This window comes from Quercus lobata, chromosome 5, assembly GCF_001633185.2.
Source record: "Quercus lobata isolate SW786 chromosome 5, ValleyOak3.0 Primary Assembly, whole genome shotgun sequence".
Classification (NCBI taxonomy): domain Eukaryota; kingdom Viridiplantae; phylum Streptophyta; class Magnoliopsida; order Fagales; family Fagaceae; genus Quercus; species Quercus lobata.
The window spans coordinates 42,985,306-43,008,574 of NC_044908.1; the positions used below are offsets into that span (position 1 = coordinate 42,985,306).

Consider the following 23,269-nt stretch of genomic DNA (forward strand, 5'->3'; position numbering starts at 1 on the left):
TTAAGAAACAAAAAGTAATGGAAATCAGAGCAAGAGTCACCCAACATTACATTATCCTATTTCCTCATTAATGGAAATTTAGTAAAATGATGTTGGCCCTACACTAGACCAACGAATGATACAAGAAGTACGCAAATCTTCTGTTTCGCACACCAACCACAAATATCAGACTGGGAAAAAAAAAATTAATGGCAAGGTCACCACAAGCAAACTCTATAAAACATGCCCACACAAGAAAAGGCACAACTAAGAAATAAAGAAAATAAATTACGACGAAAAAGACTAACATATCTAGCCTAAATCTGCACATGTCGGTGACCGATAGTGTAAAAAAAGCAACCTTTATAGTCACCCCTTGATAACTTAACTCCTCTAGGCTCTATACTAATCTATCAAATCAACTCCCTCTAGATTACACGCACCGTATCTTTTTCTTTACAATGACTTCTCGATAGTTTTTCATGACTTCTGGAGAATACATTTCTCATAAAGCGCAAGAATGTCTCTCTTGTTAGGATTCTTCAATTGCAGCAGTTCAGCACCAAAGTTATGCTTTGTTAATTCCTGCTTAAGTTTCTGGACAGTGAACTTTGTATAATCCTCCTGATTGGTTTGCTGGCTATGGTTATCCTCATCACCCTTGAACACCGAACCACCATCTTCAGAGTGCATGTACTTGAGGGGACTATTTGTGCTCCTAGACCTCTTGTTTCCTCTCATAATTTTGTCACTTGTATCCATGTCTTGAACGGATTCCAACCCCATTTCAAAGTCATCTACCCTTGGACGTTTCCCATGGGAAACAGTCTTAAGCTTACTATCCAGTGCTGTTTCATTAATACGAACTTTGGTCAGCTCTTGCTGGAGCTTGTCGATTTTTGCTTGGGCAGATTGTAGGTGAAGAGAGAGGGCTTCTGCCCTGTTGTTAGCCTCTGCATGTGCTGCACGTTCAGAGTCCAGAAGACTCTGAAGGGCTTGTACTGTAGTAGACCTTTCGTCATTGTTCGATGTCAATAATGAATCTATTTCTTTCTCCCTTTCCTCTACTCTTGCCTCCAATAGTGCAACTTTTGAAACAGCATCCATCTCTGATACACGTATTCTCTCAACTTCATCTGCCAAATCATTCTTATGCCTCTCCAAATTTTCAATTTGCCTCTCAGCCCTCTCAATCTGTGCCAATCGTTCCATTGCCAACCTCTGCATCTCATTCTTTTCCTTTTGAGCAGTACCTGCTTCAGCCCGAGCTTTATCAGCTACTTCAGTTGCTCTCTTAGCTTCTCTTTCAGCGATTTTACACCTTTCCTGTACTTCATCAAACCGTTTGAACTCAGATACATACTTCTGCTCCAAATGGATCTTCTCCTGCTCCAGTATCTTTGCTTCTCTCTCAAAAGATTTGGCCCTATCATTTACATCATCTAACTTCTCATTCAACTCTTTGATTTGAAGCTTGAGCGATGATAATTCTGCATCATAACTCTCCACTTTCGACTCTGCAACCTGCAAAGGAATTGTCAGTCAAGTACCACCTTCAATATCACACATACACCACAAATATAATCATCTATTGCAACAAATGAATGTGCATGTGTGTGTAGAGCAAGAAAGGGATTATACAAAAGTTCCCTTCCCTAATGTAAAGATCCAAGATGCTCACCTTCAACTCTGACTTTAGAGTTGTCAAACGCTGCTCAGCATATGCCAGCCTTGCTTCCTTGTCCTTTATTTCCTCTTCCTAAGTAATAATTGAAAGGGAAAAAAATCTTTTTTATTCTCTAGCACAAAATTAATGGATCCATGTACAAACTTATATACCACGTGTGCTTCTCTGTGCACACATGCATGTATGGGTGGGGGATGTGCACGTGTGTGTGAGAGAGAGAGAGAACCTTACCTTTTCAGCCAAATTACCAGAGAATTCTTCCCTCAGAGCATCTTCCCTCTGTTGTGTTTGCTTATTTGACCGTTCTTGCACAATTGCTGCCTTTTCTAGAGCAGATTTTGCTTCTCTCACAGCAATATCATACTTCCTTTTCCACTCCCCAGCTTCCTCTTGAGCAGACTGCGCTTGTTCCCGAGCAGCTGCAAGCAGTGCTTCAGCAGCACTGCTTCGGGACTTGAGAACTGCAATTTCTGAACTAGCTTGATCTTCCTCAGCTTTCTGCTTTGTCAAGAACTGTTCATATTTTCTTTTCCAGTCTAAAGATTCTTGCTTGGCAGAATCCAAGGCTTTCAATAAGCTTGAACTCCTCTCCTCCAGTGAACTGCAATTTCCCTGCAGATTAGTTATGCGACTCATATATTCATCTGCAAGCTTCTTCTTATCATTGATAGCATCTTCATAACGCTTCAGATATTCAGACTTATACTTCTCGCTAGCTTCCAGCTGCTTGTTAAGCAATGCCATCCTATCTTCAATGGAACGGCACTTAAGCATGAGGGAGTTCTTCTCTGATCTGACTTGATCTATTAACCTCTTGGTGAGGTCAAGTACTTGACCTTCCAAACTGGAGAGTTCAATAGGATCAGGTATATACAAAATCATGCAAACACCCCAAAATGAAAACAAAACCCAAACAACCGTAAAAGAATAGGAGGCAGAGTGCTGAGACAAACCTCTCATGCAAAAACACAGCCAATTTCTGCCATTTTCCTGGACCATGAGATGATGCTTCATATTCAGATAGAAGAGCATCAAGAACCTGCATTACATTTTACAACTAAATTCAATGGGGAAAGTATTTCCAGTAAGAACTTTAATGCCATAAACCATGTATTTTGGTAATAAAGATGGCATGTTTTGTATATCATGTAGAATGTAGAAGATAAATGTTATTAGCTCTTGAGACCCAAGTAATTGTATTATAGCAAAAATAAATAAATATCAAATAGTAAAGATCAAAGTTCAAACATGTAACAGATAGATGCTTTATACAGGGACAACTAGAGATGGTAACGGCCCTTACCCCAAATTGGAAGATTTGTGTAGTTTGTCTTTATATATAAGGAACCAATAATGCTAATATAAGCCTGACATATAAATATGGCAATATAGAAATTATGAAGCACAAATTCCTCCAAGACAAACCAAGCAACTCATGACAATTCATAATCAGGCTGGCCATAGTTCATCCAGCATAGCCAGCCCACTAGATCCATCCTCCCATATCATGAAAAAGGTTTTGATGTTCTTTCTGAAACAATCACGCTATAGAAACCAAGAATTCCACTTGAATATGCTCATAAACAAGAGAAGGGACTGATTAAAGCAAAACTTTGGTTGGTCAGACTGTTAAACTAGTCATCCATGAAAAAATAAAAATTTGAAGACAGTAGTTCTATAAAATCATCTAATTTGTAGGATTTGTATTTCAAAGTACGATTCTAGCTCCAATAAATCCAATAATCAGCTCACATAGACACTTTGTCATATACTCTTTCAATGCTGTCACACATTCAATAGACAGGACAAGTCAAATATATTTTTCAACAGTCACAGTAGCACAATTCTTCAGACTTCAAAGTCAAATATTTCCAATTTATTGTGTAATGACCAGATAAACCGGGAAACCTCATTTAAGGACAACATGGATTGATGCTTGTCAAACTAATTAAGCTGAGTATTCCTCATGAAATAAAACCTTCAACATGATAAAACCTAATGACATCAAAAAATCCAAATAACTATTTAATACTAAGGCAAAAAAGAAAACCTTGACATAATCTAATTTTCACATGATTCAAAACAAAACGACATCTAAATGACCTTGTTAGTTATAAAACATGACGCCAAAATAGTTTTTTCTTCAAGACACTTTACATGTTTAAGAACTAGAAAATGGATGCTTACCTTCACAACATTATCTATATTTGCATCAGAAGCATGGCAAGCTGCTCTCAGCCTCTTTTCCATACTTTGTATAGCACTTGAACATCGCAAGTCTGCCTCCATATATGCATTCCTCTTATAATCCTGCATCAATAGACCAATTTACAGTAATAAAAACAGATGCAAACATTGTTTGTAGCTTCACATGCATATTAAAACCAATTTATACTTCCAAACAAACAAACAAAAAAACAAGTTGGTGTTGGTCGCTCTTTTATTTTAACCATAAAATGATCTATCTAAGCCTACGAAAGAAAAATTTAAGAATGAAAATGCAATATATTAAGAAAAAACTTAAAATTTTGGTTTGTTTATGATAAATTACCACTTATCCCAAAAGCTTAAACTATAAATCATTAGCCATTATTCTAACACTCCTCATGTATGGGCCTTCAGGGTAAGCTAGATTAGTTGCAATAGCCCTTATTAGCATACTAGAACCCCGTTTTAAATTGACTTCTCACTTCAATTAAAGCTCCCCCCCCCCCCCCCCCCCTCCCCTCTCTTCCTCCTTTTCCCCCAATAAGTGGAGCCCAACATGTAAGATTTTTAACTTTTTTAAATATGTGAAGTGGAGACAAGATTCAAACTCAAGACCACTTACTCTGATACCATGATAGATCTCAAAAGCATAAGTTTTTAGGATATGGTGAATTTAACCATTTAACCAACATTCTAAATATTTTAATCACACTACTATACCCATCTTGTTCTCTCTTTTTTCTCCCCTCTTCTCTCTAATCCCAACTATCTTATCCATTAGTTGAAAGAACAAGAGAGCAAGCCATAAGATCCGCAATAAATGGCATAGAATGCATTATAATGGTTTGAAATACAAAAGAAGTCTATGTCATAAACTAGCTAGATTAAGCAGAGAGTAAATAACAATACTTCCAACCAATGGCAGCCCCCCCGCCCTCATTACCAATGACAAAGTCAATGATTCAACACTTATAATAGGGCATTTGAGCAATTCATTGCTCTGCATGTACCTGACCTTTTTGGAAGTGATAGGCAAAAGCTCAATAAGTAAACTTAACTTCCCAATAATTATACAGGTTAGAAGATACAGTCCGTGTGCCAGTTAACCTACAAAATACTTGTTAGATACTGCAACAATTCTTTCCGACAAAGTTTTCCTCTAAACTGGGTTAGAGGAATATCCTCGCACCCATTACATGGTGATTAAAATGATCATGCACGCGTATTTTGTTTAGCTAACTCATTAAGCCATTTAAAAAGGAACATGAAATCTTAATAGATCATGTGACCAAAAAACCACATGTACTACAGCTTACAAGCTCCCAAAAAATTAATCAAATGAAAGACAATAAAAATATACATGAGATAAAAATGCATGCATGAGCACAACCACAGGCATAGTTTGTGCATTTAGATGCGCTTTAAATTCCAAAAACTTGCAAACTACTCTACTGAGATCCATTAACACTGGTAAAATGAAGTGTTCTCTAATTGTATTTTTAAGATACAGTTACCTCAAATTCTTTTCTAAAAAATTTCTGGAGTAAATCCTCATATTTCTTCCTTGTAGAACCAACTCCGACAGCACCAGCATTAAATGTTGCCAAGGATTTTTGAACTGCTTCTTCATGCGTTTCCCTTAATGTAACCTAAGGAACTAGAATTAGAATATGATAGAAATAATAATAAATTAGGACATAAACCATCACTTACTTCCTCTGGTGGCTTTGAACGGTCAAAAGAAGACTTATAAACATCAGTAGCAGAATCAAACGCTCTCCTACACTCAGTTTCTTCAACACTCTGCAAAACAGTAAAATGGAAACTAATAAATTACCAATTGTCCCGAAAAGCTTAAGTTTTTAGGAAATGAGGAATTAAACCATTTTATTTAAGATTCTAACAGTCCCTCTTACATGTAGATGCAGACTCTGCCTTAATAAGTGGAGCCCAACACATGGTATTTTTAACAATTTAAGGGCCCGTTTGGTAAGAGATTTCTAGTAATGTTGTTTAAGTTTTGTGGAAATAAGTGTGGATGAAAAAGTGTGTGGAAATACATGTTGTGTTTAAACAACAGTTTTTGTTGTTTAAACACCATTACCAAACGGAGCCTAAATCGGAAGTAAAGAGAAGTTAGGGTTCAAACTCAAGACCACTTCCTTTAATACCATGATAAGTTACCAATTGTCCCAAAATCTTAAGCTGTTAAGAAATGGTGAATTTAATAATTTAATTAATACTCTAATGTAAACTACATAAAAGCAAGACAATTATAGCATTGAAACAACTGATATTTCAGATCCTTTTCTTTCAAGAGTTCTTCTAGGGTTGAGATTCCTATTAAACCCTAAGATTTTGTATACGCTATGCACAATGGTAATTATTTTTTCCTTCTTTAGTTAACATTGCAATTTAAACTTAAAATAAAAAAGAAGAAAGAAAAGAATGTGGCATATAGCTTTGTGAAAACGTGCAAAATGTGTATCTTATATCAGTGTTAAATGAGGGAAACTAAGTGCAACAGCATTTTGATAAGAAACGAAAAGAATGTATAGTGTTACATCTGTGTAAGGCCACGGAAGGGAAGAGCGCATAGAATTTGGTTTGATTTAATGTAAATGCATGGCTTTGGGTTAAAAACCCTAGTGCAAGCAAAATTGGAGTATTTCTTCAAATAATGAACCCAAAAGTACATGACCAAACATTCTACCTCAGCAGCCATTTTGTTTTCATTGTTAAATATTAGATAATATCTGGCTTTGTTTACACTAAACACCAAAGTTCAAGAGACCTTATGTGGCCTCCAGTTCGCATCACTTATTGATGGAAATCAAATTGGTTACGTGCCCATTAGTTGGGCTTTCTAAAATGGCACCAACTTTTTACGTGCCCAATTTTTTCTAGGTACAGCTTTGTCAAACAGCTCATTTTCAAAAAGCTACAAAAATAAGTTATACCAAATGGACATTACAATCCGTTTGCCTCCAACTCTTTCATTTAGCTTTTATATACAACCTTTTAAAACCTCACTTTTTCAAAGTACAAGCATATTTTAGCACACTTTCAGAAAAAAGCTAAATAAGATGATGCCAATGAGCTCACCTCCACCATATTCTAGGTCATGGATTCCATTAGATGCATGTGTAATTGGAAATGAGCAATTCCTAAATCCAGACTTACAGTCACAGATAGCCTAATTGATTTCTAGTAAGGATAAATTGTTGGGGCTGGATATAATTACCTAACAAGGAAGAGAATGCATAATTTAAATTGGAAGCAAACATAATTTTGAGTTGACTTTCATGCAATAGTTACATGTCCCCCCCCCCCCCCGGGCGGTGTAACATTGGAATCCAGCCATGCCCAAAAAAAAAAAAAAAAAAGAAAATATCTTAATGACCATTTGAAATCACCAATATAAGCAACATGTTCTACTATTACGTATCTACTCCTATATGCCTGTATCCATTTTTTTTATTGGTACATCATGCAAGCACTCAATGGGTTTAAACCTAGGTCCGCACTTTCCATTCATTCTTATAGGGGAGGAGCTGTCATATGAGCCAAAGCTCGTTGGCTGTTCCGATATGCAAAATTATTCACTTCCACATGAGAAAATAAAGAAACCAGCAAAAGGCTCCACATAAGGTTTTTTAATGCTTTTCTGATTCTTTATATATAGGTCAATCAAATTTAATATATCTCTAATATAACAATTGTTACTACTTAATATTCATTGAAAATTCCCTCTATATTGTGAGAGTTTCATCAATTTAACTGCTATGATGAATGTAGATTTCCTTACCATAAATGCAAATAAACGATTTGGAATACATACCTAACACTTTCCTTCGAAATAAACCATCATAAATTTACATGAAATTTTAAGAAACAATACTAACCTGCCATGAGGAGGAAATTGTAGGAACTGCACCATTATTAAGAGCCGCAATATAAGATTCTGTAATACCAACCAATATGGGACCTGTCATTACAGTTGCCCCAACTTGCTTTGGCCTTGTTCTTTCAAAAACAAACTTTGTCAATGCATCCAGTCCAGATCTAAATTCAGGCCTTAGTCTGTCCAACTGCATTTAAAACCAAATAGTTAAGAAATAAATAATATTTTAGAAAGCGAAAATAACAAAGTTGGTATATGACTATACCCAAAAACAAAAAAATAAATAAATAAAAAGGAAAAAATAAAAGATATGGAAAAATAATAGGATACACAAAGAACCGTAAGGTACTAACCGAAATTTGATCAAGTCTCTGGAGGTCATTTTCATTGTTCAAAGGCCGCACAAGGGGGAAGCATTCTCTATCGGGAAAAAGAGCTCGGATAGAATCCCGAATCTATTGATCAATATTGTTAAAAAAATCAGCACCACAAAAGAAAGAAAAAAAAAGTTTCAAAATCCAGTTCTTAACCCCCTCCATATAATTGAAGAGACCATGATAGGTATACTAAAACCATAAATGGGAACCCAAAAAAAGAACCCAGAAACAAGCTTCAGGAAAAAATGGACAATCTCAATACAATAATCTAGAAAGAAAGAGCGGCAAGGATAAGCACTCTAGTTCAAACCATTGTCATTGCTCACTTCCTCTCTTTTTTCTGCCCCTTCAACAGCTTATGTCCTCTTTTTTATAAGTTTTTCCTTCAAGGGATGCAAGAGGGGATATTTGAACTAGTAACAACTTCATGAGGCATGTTTCCCAGCCGACTATGTTACCCGTTAGGGTCATTACAAACTTACAACTATGTGCTTTACAAGTACTTTATTTCCAAAGTAAAACAAATTTTACATCTCAATGCATCTATTTGTGTTCATTGCATGTTGGACAATCCAAAACAAGGGCAGAGCCAGTGAATTAAGGGGGAACACCCCCCCCCCCATCCTTATATCATCCCATATAACTAATCGACTATTAGTTCTTTGATCTTTCCTATATCATCTAAATAGTTTAGGGTTCAAAATGTATCAAAGGCAAGCAAAGATAGGGGGGGGGGGGGGGGGGGGGGGGGGGGGGGAAATGATAAAATTCTCTTCATGCAACAATTTGTTCTTCTTCTTGAAAGATTGTTTATAATCAATTAAATTTAATTTACTTGTTTAAATGTTTATTGATTTAGTTCTTTTTTGTTTTTGTATAAATTAATAATTGTTTGCACATACATACAAGTGTTTGTCTGTGTGCATGTATTTGTATATTATAAACTTTGCCAATTTAAAGTCAAATCTTGGCTTTGCCTGTTTGCCATTGATACCAAAAAAAAAAAAAAAAAAAAAACCTTACTCCCAAAACTTTTGGGTCAGCTATGTGTCTCAACAAAGTAATTAAGATGGACCACATATATTCCTCCCTGTCATTTTATCATATCCAAAATCATACTTGTTGTCACCTCCTTAATTGAATAATGACTTAAAGTGGTTTAAAAGATTGAATTAAATAATTGTCACATCAATACACTTTTCTGAAACAAATAGAGTATTGGTTTTTTAACACATTTCCAACATACACCTAGCCTCTTTGCAAGAGTATCCAGGTTATGTAGAAGAGCATGAGCATCCCTCAAGACAGCTAACCTTACCAAGAATTAGCAAAAACCAAAGCATAATTGTTCTCATATATTCCCTCAGCAATCTTTGTTTGATAGGTAAAGAAAAACCACATTAAAAGGAAAGTAAGTTCTGCTCCCTGGTACACTGGCAGTGTACTAAGGAAAGTCAGAAAATAGAAAGACTTCTCATAGCAGTCAATCCAGTCAAACAAAGAAAATATTCCCGCAGCAATCTTATAAGAATAACTACAACAAGACCCAGAAAGTACCTCATTTTTGGCAGCCATATCTTTTCCACTACCTTGAACTGGCCTCAAAGCAAGTTCCAGGTAGTCACGGGGTGTTATTCTTCTATCATCCTCTACTAAGTCCAGATAGAAGTCCTGCATGGAAGACGTTATGCATTGCCACACAAAATATATATATATATATATATATTAAAAATAAACAAAAATATAACACGGATATATCATTTTGCACGTACATACAACACAAATATGAAAGATGAAAATAATACAATTCATAACAAATTACCCTTAGAAGCCAAACAAAGATTGGGGAGAATTGCCCAATTTCAGAAGCTGTAGTCCTTCCTCCAGAGGCTCTAACACGGACATGTTTTGTCATTTGAGTAACAAGAGAGAGACGATCAAGTGCAGCCTCATCTATGCCGCCCATCTAATTAATAAGAAGGAACATAAATAGGCAGATGCAGCAATAAATCCAGATAGAAAAAGTACTCTATGAACAGTATACTCTAACCTTGTGTCAAAAAGTGTACCAAATCATAAATTAATTAATTAGAAAAAATAATTTATTTTCAATTATATCTACAGAAAATGTTGGCAATCAAGGTATTAGCATAAGTTGCCCCAACCTGGTTGTAAATAAACATGCTAGATAGGAGGACTGCCAAGGAGAATATCTGGGTGCTGTATGTTCCCTGTTAAACAAAAGAGATGATGCCGTAAGATGAAATAATCTAACAGAAGGATACTAGATAAATATTAAGTATTACAGAGTTGAAAGTAACTTCAGAAGTAATTTCATAAGCGGTGATTAGGGAGTAACATAGAACTGCAGAGTTTTTTTTTTTTTTTTTAAATGCAGAGTATAAATTGAAATTCATCACAATATTCAAATAAATTTAAATTTGTTGAAATATCCAAAAATATGTCAAAAGCATTAACATCAAATAAAATAATTCTTATTAGTCTCTGAAACAGAAAAAGATGAACAATAAGCAAAATCATCATCAGTGTAAAGAATGAAAGCTGACCGTTTGATCATAAGCATCTATTCCTTCACTATCCAATAATAAAAGATTATACTCAGTTCCATCAAGAGCAGTTCTCTTCAACGGTGCACTCCACAACCAAAGCCCCTTTGTGCAGGGCCGATGAGTTGAAGCTACTTGAAATCCACTACTCCTCCCAAGAAGCTATAAAACAAAAGGTTGAAACAAAAGACTTGGTCAATAGTGATTCGTAACATTTGAACGTTGGTAATAGTTATACACAAACATAAACAGTAATAACAATCAACAAATACAAGAACCGGATCATAATACATCACATTCAAATAATGATCTGAGTTCCATATAGGGCTACTGAAAATATTTTTTTTAATACCTTTTATAACATATAAGTGGGATAAAATCTCTTCACAAAATGTTCAAAATATGGATTGTTTCATTACCAAGAATAATTTGCGAGTTCATGCTTCAAAATGGAAAGAAAGATTGGGAAAAGAGGCAGAAGCAGATAAGTAACCAATAATAATTATTCTAAACATTTTACGCATGCAGGTCAATTGAATTGAGACAGCAAAATCATGGGTTAGCCACTGGTATCTGTTATGTTTTCTATTACTGGCCTATGAAATACTTGGTGCTCTGATTATAGTATTCAGTTTTCCACGGGATTTAAGAATCAAAACAATGCAAAATCAGAGTCAGAAACATATGGAATTTTGTTTCTTTTCTGAAATGTTGCACATATAGAAGGAGAGAAGCAGATAAATCATTTAAGGGGTGGATCAGCTTTAGAAAGGAGAAGAAAAAGCTGACAGGAAGAAGAGTTCAGCAGAACTACTTTTTCTTTTTCTATTCTTCGTGTCGTATTTAAACTCTCCACAATAAATGTAGCAAGAAGAACCTACTGCAAAGAGTTCAATATTAAGCCTGACTGAAACAATTCACATGAGGTAATTAAAAATTAGAATACTTTTTATTTGTGAGTTATGCATGCATTTAGTGGCCTTTGATCCACCCTATTCTTACAAGGGGATGAGGAAACATTTAAGCTAAGGCTCATAGGCCTTAAAAATTAGAGGACTAGGTTAAAATCCTCCAAAAGATCATACCACGAATATGGAAATTGTCTTAGTTAATTCTTATTAAGGAAACAAAAGCAAATTCTAATAAAATAAAAGCTCAAACCACTCCAAGGGAAAAGGGGTGACACCAGCTATTGAAAATAACACAAGGATGAAGGGACATCCAGAAAAAGATGGGAGACAACGGCATCTGATTCTTATGGCTCTAAATAAACACAGCTAATGGTCAAACATGTGACCCAAGGGCCAACCTGAAATGAGTGGATGGATTCAAGACTATATACATTGAGGGCATAAAAACCCATCGATTCCATGGCCCTGTTTTCCATCTTAACTATAACCGATGTACTGACTTTTTTCCTCTACACATTGTTTATCTTGCAACAGCCTTTTAATAGTTTGGGTCATTCCTAGTGTTGTCACCCTCAGCAGAAGACCTAAAACATATTCTCTCAGCATTCACAAATGTAGACACCAAGAAAATTTGAAAAACAACCTCATCCACCAGTCACCCACTGCATATACTGCCTGCTATTCCCTTTCCATGTTTTAGATCATTAAGCTCAAACACAACGCACTACTACTCTTCGCCTGTTTACTTTCTTCTGATTCAAGTCCTGTAGCAAGGTCTTACATGTGGTGCAAGTTTTGGGCAGAAGGATACAACCGTACAACAAATTCCAAAGTCTTGGCACCTCAATACGAAAGCATGCAACTAGATTTTTCACTTCTCCAAGGCAGTGAGACTCAAAATTGCCATCAAAACTTACTGTACATTAACAACCATGACTATGTAGTTTTACTAACAACTCCAGAATTGCTGGAAATCACAAATGCACTATCAAATTAGCACGCTGTAATCCCTTACTTTGAAACCCAAAGCTTCACATCCCTAGAGAAGCAATACTCTCTAAAATGCTAATGAACTTTATTTTTCAAGCAATTATACCTAACACAAACACTAAAGCTCTCCAGAAATCGCTCAAACTCGCAAACCCTAGAAAAAAAAAAAAAACCACCTCAATTCTCACTTCACAAAAGCAATGGAAACAAAAGCACAATTCATTTGCTAAAACCTAATTCCACAAACCCTAAATTCCACAAAATTTTCAACAACCAAAAAATCAATTTCACGTGGCAAAACGAAACCAGAAAAAGAAAACGCACCTGGTTGAGAATATAGCTCTTGCCCTGGCGAGCGCGACCGCAGACGGAGACGACGCCGACGGGACCCTTGACGAGTTGGAGCGCGGCGACGGCCTCCGGATCCATCCTGAACTTTCCTTTCTCATCGGAGTAAACGAGTCGGATCGGCCTCGCCGGACCGGTGACCGGCGACGCAGAAGGAGAGCGAGAAGGAGATGAGGAAGATTGAGGAGAAGTATCCGAAGAGGAATTGTCTCTTCCTCTGAAATACTTCAACATCGTTGCCTTTGATTTGGTTTGTTATAGTCTCTCTGATTTGTTTCTTTGCTTTGCTTTGCTTTGATTTCTTTCTGTTCTATATGTCTCACTGTTTCTTCGCTTTCTTTTTCTTTTTCTTTTCGGGGTACTGAGACTGAGAGGAAAGGGGGGGTTCAAAATTTGGGGAGGGAAAGGAGTAGGTGATTTTGGCCTTTTGGGCTTTATACTTTAAACTTTAAAGTGAACCTGAAAGCTGCAAATGGACAGTGAAGTTACGCTTATGTACCTGATTTGTTAGGGCGGTTGTTTGTCAAACGGAGGGGCTTTTTCGGCATTTGGATGCTATAGTTCTCTTAAGTTTTTAGTCAGAACGACAGCGTGGATATAAAGCTAGACTTAATAGCATGAAGTAATTTCTGTTGGAACTTTGAATATTGTTTTCACATTTTTTTTTTTGGCATTTTTCAGAAATTGTTCTAAAAAGAAAAAAAATTGTTTTTCAGTGTTTTTTCAATCTCAAAACTTCTTTGGCACTTGTTTTTAATTGCGATTTATTTTAGTTCTCAATCTTTAATGCCATTTTTAAAAAATTAGGTAAAATATCATTTTTGTCCTTAAAATTTTACAAAAGTTTGTTTTTTGTCTATAAACTTTCAAAAGTTTATGTTTTCTTCATAAACTTTGTAAAATGTTCTACTTATTATCCTACAATCTATGTATGTTAGTTTATGTTCAGTGCAGCATAACGAAGTGTTGACATGGTATCTAACTTGGAATAAGAACACTAGTATCCAAGGATGCAAATAATGCAAAAAAATGTCTATTTTGCATCCTCAAACACCACTTTATCTATTTTACCAACTCATTTTACAACTCTCCCTACATCCCTGTTTTTATTTTTACATGCAACTTAATAAAATAATATAAACTACATAATAAAATAAAATAAAAAAAGTAATCCTCTCTCTCTTTCCTCTAGTCTCTTTCTCTTCACCCACCACTACAAACACCACACCCCAACCACAAATATAGCCAACCACCATACCCACCCTCCGCCACAACCAAAACCAACCTCCATTGCCACCACAATCACAATCTCAATCAGTCCAAAAATCATTATCATAAAAAAAATTAAAAATTAAAAATTAAAAATTAAAAAAAAACTAAGCTACCACAGCACAGTAGCCACCTGTGAAGCACAGACGCGGCACCAAAGGTGCCACACCCGCGTTGGACGCGGCGCGACGCAGCGACGCGCAAGGGACGTCGCTGCCTGCGCGTCCGGCCATGCCATGCCATGTGGCTTTTTTTTTTTTAGCTAACTTGCGTCGACGGGACTCCGACTCGGGCCGATTCGTGCTGAATCGGGCCAACTCGAGCCGTATTGGCCGATTTAGGCCGAAATTCAAAAAAAAAAAAAAGAAGGGTGCAAAACACACCATTTGAACTTAATATTAAACCCTACTTCAACTCACTTCACACAAACACACCAAACTTCAGCTCTCTACCTCTCTCTCACTCTGTCACTCGTCTCTCACTCTCTGTGTGCTCTCTGCCTCTATTCTGCTCGTTGTGAGACACTCAGCCAGTGCCAAGTCAGTCACTTGACTTGACTCACTTCAGCTCATTCTTTCTTCAACTCTCTTTCACGCATTCTTAACTCAGGTATTGATATAAAGCTTTCAATCTTAGTTTGATCTTTGATTTGTGATTTGTGATTTGTGAATCTTAGTTTTCAATCTTAGTTTTATTTAGTTAATAGTTATTACTTATTACTCATTGTGAATCTGTGAACTTGGGTATGATTTATTATTAATTTATTTAGTTAATACTTAATAGTTATTATTTGTAGGTTAAATTGAATCTGTTGAATTTGCAATGGATGAAGTTACTAGCACAGAAACTTCATCTCAAGAAGTGCCAAATGCTAAATGTCCTCTTTGGCAGTATGTGACTAAAGTAGAAAAACCACCTAGTGCTACTGTTAAAAAAGGTGGAAACACATACTTTAAGTACAACTATTGTGATGTAGTTTATTTGGGATCCTATTCTAGGGTTAAGGCTCATTTATTAAAAAATCTTAATAAAGGTATTAAAGCATGCCCTAATGTGACACCGAGCCATAGGCTGGAAATGCAGCGAATGCATGATCAAGTTGAGAATGATAAGTTAAAGAAAGAACAGAGAAGTCGAATTCCCTTACCCCCACCTCTCCCAGGCCGTGGGCCTATACCTATTTCCCCATTTCAGAGACAGGAAGGGAGTGATAGTACAAATTCGGTTGATGATAAGAGGAGGAAGGTGACTGGGATTTCTCCTATTGAGAAAGCATTCCAGGATAATGCTAAACATGAATTGGATAGTAGAATTGCTAGGATGTTTTACACCAGTGGGCTTCCATTTAAGTTTGCAAGGAACCCATATTATCGTAATTCCTATGCATATGCTACTACCCATAGCATTCCAGGTTATGTTCCTCCTGGATACAATACCTTAAAAACAACACTTTTGCAAAAAGAAATAGCTCATGTTGAAAGACTCTTGAAACCAATTAAAGACTTTTGGCTTGAAAATGGTGTAAGTATAGTTTTTTATGGATGGTCAAATCCACAAAGGAGGCCTCTTATTAATATTATGACTGTATCAGATGGGGGTCCAGTGTTTATAAAGGCAATTGATGAGTCAGGTGAATTCAAAAACAAACATTATATTGTTAAGGTGTTGAAGGATACTATAAAAGAGATTGGGCATGAAAAAGTTGTCCAAGTCATCACTGATAATGCTAATGTGATGAAGTCTGCTGGAGCTCTTGTTGAAGGTGAGTATCCTAAAATATTTTGGACACCCTGTGTTGTCCACACTCTCAATCTAGCTTTGAAGAATATTTATGTAACAAAAAACACTAAAAAGAATGAAGTTACATATGAGGAATGTGGTTAGATTACACGTATTGCTGATGATGCATCCTTCATACGTGTTTTTATTATGAACCATTCAATGAGGTTGGCAATGTTTAATGAATTTTGTCCATTAAAACTGCTCCAAGTTGCTGATACTAGATTTACTTCGATTGTTGTAATGCTACAAAGATTGAAATTGATAAAAAGATGCCTTCAAGTTATGACTATTAGTGAGCAATGGGCTTCTTATAGGGAGGATGATGTTGGAAAAGCTCAAAAGGTGAAAGATATGATTCTAAGTGATCTTTGGTGGGATAAAGTTGATTATATCCTTGAATTCATAGCACCTATTTATGATATGCTACGAGTAGCCGACACAAATAAGCCTTGTCTTCATCTTGTGTATGAGATGTGGGATTCAATGATAGAGAAGGTGAAGGTAGCAATATATCGGCACGAAGGCTTAGAAGATGTTGAGTATAACTCATTTTGGAGTGTGGTGTATGATATACTTATTGATCGATGGACTAAAAATTGTACACTATTACATTGCTTGGCTCATTCCTTAAATCCTAAGTAAGTACATTTATTTTCTATTTTCCTTAGTTCCCCCTTCTAGTAAAACACACATTTCATCTATATTTGTTTTTTAATCTTTAACTAGGTATTACTCCATTGAATGGCTTTTGGAGAATCCAAAACGCATCTCTCCACATCGAGATCATGAAATTTCTATGGAAAGGAGCAAGTGTTTGGATTGATACTTTGAAGATGAGAATGAATTAAAGGTGGTGAAGTTTGAGTTTGCTGCATTTTCAGGAGGGAGGTTTCCTTCACCAGATGCCTTGACAGATAGGTGGGCCTTACTCCCTTTGGTTTGGTGGCAATACCATGGCTCCGCATTTCCAACTCTTCAATCCCTTGCCTTTAAACTTCTTGAACAACCTTGTTCATCCTCATGTGCTGAGAGGAATTGGAGCACATACAAATTCATTCATTCCTTAAAAAGAAACAAAATGGCTCCTGCACGTGCTGAAGATTTGGTATATGTGCATTCTAATCTTCGACTCTTGTCAAGGCGCAATGAGGAGTACGTAAATACAGTAACAAAGATATGGGATATTGCAAGAGACTCTTGGAATGAGAGTGACATACATGGAGGAGCTAGAATTCTTGAAAATGCAGCCCTTACACTTAATGAGCCAAAGTTGAAGGCCATGGTTATTGGGAATGCTAGCACTAGTGTTACTACTAGTGAAAGTGAAGTTCGAAGTGAAGCTATTGATCTTGATGATGATGATGTTGGTGTTTGATCATCTTCTTGATTGTCTTGTTGATTATCTTTTATTTTGTTTTAGTTTCAAACTTGTGAGTTGTATTCCAATTTCCGAACATCATGGAATGTTTTAGTTTCAATCTTGTGGGTTGTATTTAATTTATGAACATCATGTTTTAGTTATTATCTACTATTGCTCTTAAATTTGGTATATGTTTGTATAATGTGAAAAAGTATGCTTAGCAATATATTAAAAATATAAATATAAATATTTTTAATAATTTTTTAATCGCCGAGTCCCGCCTCACCCGCACCCAAGTCTCGAAACGCAGCCGTGCTTCATAGGTAGCCACCACCCTCACCCAAGCACAGCAACCACCACCACCACCACCATTGCCAATTACATACCCACAAACCCAAATAAAAAAGGAGCAAAAACCAAATCAAATCCATAACCCACAACCACCAACCATAAAAAACACAGCAACCACCACCACTGCAATCTACCACCAAACAGACTGGACTCCACCACCTAATGACCCACCAAAACCCAAACCCACTCAACCCACATCCCATAGCCCCACGCCCACCAAGACTCACCATAGTCCCACGACTCCACAACCCCACGGCCACCAACAACCCCCATCTAAAGCTCGCCCACCCCCTTAAACCAATCTAAACCAACCAAAATCTTAAGTGAGAGAGGCAGTCACCGTGAGAGGAAGAAGCAAAAAAGAATAGAAATCTTGAGTGAGAGAGGCAATTATTGTGAGAGGAAGAAGGAAAAAAGAAAAGAAAAAGAGGAAGAGAGTCTAAAAGTCATGAGAGGAAGAGAGGGAGTGTGAGTGATGGGAGGCAATTATAAAGAGAGGGAAGTAGTAGATATTTAGGAATAAATAATATATATATATATATATATATATTTTACATCCTGTGTGAACAGTTGGTTCTATTTATGAGAACCAATTGTTCATAGAATGTAAAAAAATTTACATCCCCACCCCCGGATGTGGGCCTTTTTTTTGTTATTAGTTGCTAAAATAGCAACTGGGGGTCTTTACACCCCCAAATGCTAATGCTCTAAACCATTTTACTTTTAAAAAAATAAACACGTGACTCACAATGATTCACACACTTGAACACCATCTTTTAAAAGGAAAAAAAATCCCTCACTCCCTTTTTTTTCCTTTTTTTTTTAGAGAGATTTAGTTAACATTGTAGACACCCCGTTTTGCAACTCTCCTTTAACCTCATTTGCATTGCACCATACATCCCGTTACATATCATATCACAAGGAAAATCAATAATTTCGATTGTTTGATTTCTATTTTGATTGCATAATAAAAATCTTGAAATTATAACAATCAAAACAACAATTCATGAGCCTTAATCGTAAAATTGGATTGAAAGATATCAAAGAAACAAATTTTAACAGTAAAGTGCACTTACATGAATTAGGTCCCAACCATATGTGGTTATGAACACTTAATTATTATTGGTCTATTTTTAGTCCAATTTAAATTAAATGAGGTGTCATAATGTTATTGGTTGAGGATGTAGTTTATGATAAGGTTGCATATATCTAATTCAATATGAAGACAAAGTATTAATTAATTCCAAGCAAAATTGGTTAGTTAAATAATTAATTAATTAATTAATCATATTTGGAATTGATTTGTTGAACTTGAGAATCAAGGAATTCTAAAAAAGAACGTGAACTGAAAACAAAAGAACGTGAACTGAAAAGAAAAATATTTGGGAAGGATCTAAACCAAGTGCAACACTTGGACTAGAAACTCCCAAATTCTTCCATTTTTTAGTCTGTCTTGCTCCCCACTCAATTTGATCTTGCACTTCACATTTTGCTTATGAAAGACTAAATTTCTCTCAATCCCACATTACCCAAAAACTCATCCTTAACCCCCCAACATCCTATATAAATACCCATCTCCAATATTAGTTCAAAACACATCAGATTTCAAATCCAAAACCAAAATTTCAAAAAAAAAAAAAAAAAACCTGAAATTTCTCTCTCTCCCACTGTCCCTATTTTATAGTTAGTAGTAGGAAGGTATTTTTGGTGTTTTGGTCCTTGTGGTCTCAACTCACTAGAAGGGGTAACTTGTTTCTCTTGGTTTCAAGCTGTCAATTTCCTATTAACAAATCCCCTCCTAGAGAAGTTTTCTTGCTTGGAGTTCTCAGAAGTATTGGTGCATGTAAATTAGGTTTCTAAACCTTTTCTTTTTATTATGCCAAATTATTTTAGATTCAAGCATGTTTTATTTTTCAAGTTCTTCGCATATTCTTGATTGTTAGCATGTTAGATCTAGGGTGTTTCTAGCCTTTGAATGTTTTAGGGTTTTTCAAATCAAATAGATATGCTCTTAGATTAGGATTTATCACACATCACACACATTCACCATATCTTTTAATTTCAATTCTTCTTATCTATCTTTTCATGCTTAGAATATGGTTTCATCATGCTTTTGAATGCTTATTTCAATCTTTGCAATCATATGTTTCTAGGTGATATAAACTAATTGAATGATGTGATATAATCATTGGCTACCAAAGTCTAGAATACCAATTTCACCAAGCAAGATGGGTTTCACATGCTAGGGTTTCTTTTGTATTTGGCTCTCTTGCTTTAGGATGATAAGGATGTTGTTTGGGATAAAGATGTCATGTTGTATGCATAGATGTATGCTAGTGTGCGTGTGTGAGTATAAATGAAAGTGTTGAACATGATTTTAATAAGGTTAAGACGTAAGACACAATGATGGGAGACAAACCTTAGGGTTAGGCGATCTTGGGTGCCTAATACCTTTCCAAGAGCGTACCTAAACTCTAAACCCATACTCTGGTAGTAAGATCAAAGGCCTTCCTTGAAAGGACGCTATATTCATGGTCCTAGACCATATAACTTGGTGGCGACTCCCCCCCCCCCCCCCCCCCCCCGGTGCCCATAAAGAGGTTCAGTATTATCAACCAAATGAGTTCATGAGAAGCTCTCTTATCCCAATGGTTTGCCACCCAAAAAAAAAAACATATGGTTTTCGTTGATAAAGAGATCAATCCTATCATACTGGCAGAGGCTAATGACCAGACCTGCCCATCACAATGAGTCTATCAATTTAGAGCTATCGTAGGCTTGGGAACCCACATATAGAGAGAGAGAGAGCTTGGAGATTACATCCATGCAAAAGATCCTTCTTTCACGTTTTTAGCCGAGAAATGACAGATGATGCATGGCTAGATCAAGTGTTATGTAATTTTGATATTAAAATTAAATGGTCTGCTCCCAATGGCAATCGGGGAGGCAATTTGGTTTTGTTGTGGATGGAAAGTATTTGAATCGCGGTTGAAGACTCATTGAAGTATTGCATTGATGTACTTGTTAAGAAGAATACTCCGTAGGAATGGCACTTCACAAGTTTCTTTGGTGAACCAATCACTGCCAAAAGACATGAGGCGTGGACCAAGCTTTGAACCCTTATTGATAAACCACTCATTCCTTTCGGAGGTACCACTTGTGCGCATAAACAAGTGCAATCTTTTTGGGATGTTCTTGATGAATGTGGATTTATGGACTTGGGTTTCACTGGTCCTAAATTCACATGGAGTAAGCATTATGTTAAAGGCCACTCAATTTAGGAGAGGCTCAACCGTGGGTTAACTACCAACTCTTAATTCTTGAGAAACCCAGACATTCAGGTTTACCATCTACCTTGCCTTTCCTTAGATCATTGCCTTTTTCTTATTAATCCAACAGGCATTGAAGCACCAACTTGCATGAAACCTTTCCAATTTGAGGAGATGTGGCTATCAGATAGTAGGTGTGGAGAGGTGGATGAAGCAACTTGGAGGTCATGTGTCTCATTGGATTCAAACAAGGAAATTCCTGGAAACATAGACAAGTGCAGCAAGGACTTATCATGGTGGAATCACAATGATTTTGGAAATTTCCATAGAGAATTAAAAAAGAAAAATGAAAAAAAGAGGGAGATGCAAATTGAGAAGGAAGTCGTGGCCTTGAGGAGTGGCAGCAACATCCACATCAAAGAATTGAAACTTGAGATCAATGTATTATTAGACCGACAAAATAGAATGTGGAATCAACGATCTCACCTTCTCTAGCTGAAAAATGGAGATGGCAACACTTTTCCATAGTCGAGCTTCTTATAGGTTTCGGAAAAATGTGATTATGGGGATAACTGACCACCATGGACATTGGAGAGAAGATCTGAATGATGAGTTCTCCTCAATTTTTATTTAGTGCTTTTCACCACGTCAAACTTGATTCTACACCAAGGAGTTCTAGACTAGATTCCTCAAGTGATTTCAGATGATATGAACCAATAGTTGATCTGCAAATTTGAGGAGTGGGAAGTAGTACAAGCTTTGAAACAAATGTCACCAATGAAGGCTCCTAGACCTGATGGAATGCCTCCTTTGTTCTTCCAACATTTTTGGCCTATGATTGAGGGTGATGTTACTCAATCGGTACTATCTTGGTTGAACTTAAGTACTCTCCCACACCTAGTGAATCATACCTTTATCACCCTCGTCCAAAAAAAGTAAAATCCTAAGTTTGTGTCAGAATATCGCCCTATTAGTTTATGCAACGTTCTCTACAAAATTTTCTCAAAAGTACTAGCTAATAGGCTCAAACAATTCCTCAATTTTGTTAAAACTGAGTGTCAATCTACTTTTTCCAAAGGTCGCCTTATAACTGATAATATCTTGATAGCTTTTGAAACACTACATTGCATGAAAATCTATAATTCTGGCTCAAATGGCTTTATGCCTTTGAAACTCGACATGAGAAAGCCTATGACAGGGTTGAATGGGTTTTCTTGGAAAATTTGATAGGGAAAATGGGTTTTTGTGAACGATGGATTTGGCTTATTATGGTGTGTGTGAGAACTGTCACCTGCTTAATACTAGTTGACGGGGAGTTGAAAGACTTAATCCATCCCTCAAGGGGCCTTAGACAAGGAGACCCACTTTCTCCTTTTCTCTTCCTCTTATGCATTGAGGGTTTACATGGCCTCATTAAAAAGGCAACAAGCAATGGAGACATTACTGGGTTCAGGTTGTATAAAAGAGGACCTAAACTTTTGTTTTTTTGCAAAAGATAGCCTTCTTTTTTGTAAGGCCACCTCCACAGAATGTAGCAAGGTAATGGACCTTTTATCCTTGTATGAAGAAGTATTTGGCCAAAAAGTTAATAGGGAGAAGACGGCTATATTTTTTAGCAAATCTATAACAAAAGCAAGTAGACAGATTATTAAAGGAATTTTGGGAGTTTGTGAAATCCATCACTACAAAAAATATTTGGAATTGCCATCTTTGACTGGAAAAGGAAAAAAAGCAAGTTTTAGTTATATCAAGGAGAGAGTATGGAGGAAACTGCAAGGTTAGGGGGGGGGGGGGGGGGGCAAGCTCCTTTCTCAAGTTGGAAGAGAGGTGCTCATCAAGGTAGTTATCCAACCAATCCCAACTTATGCGATGAGATGCTTCAAATTCCCTTTGGGGTTGTGCAATGAAATTGAAGTGCTAATAAAGAAGTTTTGGTAGGGACAACATGGGGATAAGCGGAAGATTCGTTGGCTAAAATGGGATGAGATAACCAAGTCCAAAAGTGAGGGTGGTATGGGTTTTTGTAACTTAGCTTTGCACAATGAATCTCTCTTAGCCAAGCAAGCTTGGCATTTATTACAGGATAGAAGCTCCCTATATTTGCAAAGTATTTAAATCCCGATTCTTCCTAGATTGTACTACCATGGAGGCTTTTGAATCAAGGCACGGCTCATATGCTTGAAAAAGCATACTCAATGTTCATGATGTCATTAACCGTGGAGCTTGTTGGAGAATAGGTAATGGGCAAAAAGTTCAGATTTGGCAAC

The 23,269-nt window shown here is 36.5% G+C and overlaps 2 protein-coding genes across 2 annotated transcripts; one reads left to right on the forward strand and one right to left on the reverse strand.

Annotated features, from left to right (window-relative positions):
* On the reverse strand, window positions 1–13,395 carry LOC115992409 (guanylate-binding protein 2). The gene is made up of 14 exons (XM_031116600.1): window positions 12,948–13,395; window positions 10,723–10,884; window positions 10,321–10,386; window positions 9,978–10,121; window positions 9,713–9,826; window positions 8,132–8,233; window positions 7,780–7,965; window positions 5,588–5,677; window positions 5,389–5,523; window positions 3,854–3,976; window positions 2,620–2,705; window positions 1,898–2,510; window positions 1,661–1,738; window positions 1–1,503 (listed from the first exon to the last, which is right to left on the reverse strand). Exons 1-14 carry the CDS (start codon window positions 13,203–13,205, stop codon window positions 460–462), a joined length of 3,201 nt encoding a protein of 1,066 aa, XP_030972460.1. The 5' UTR covers window positions 13,206–13,395; the 3' UTR covers window positions 1–459.
* A 1,667-nt stretch (window positions 13,396–15,062) lies between these two features.
* Window positions 15,063–16,845, forward strand: LOC115990511. Its single transcript, XM_031114341.1, has 3 exons — window positions 15,063–16,002; window positions 16,231–16,660; window positions 16,749–16,845. The coding sequence occupies exons 1-3, from the start codon at window positions 15,063–15,065 to the stop codon at window positions 16,843–16,845; spliced, it is 1,467 nt and encodes a 488-aa protein (XP_030970201.1).
* The last annotated feature ends 6,424 nt before the right edge of the window (window positions 16,846–23,269 follow it).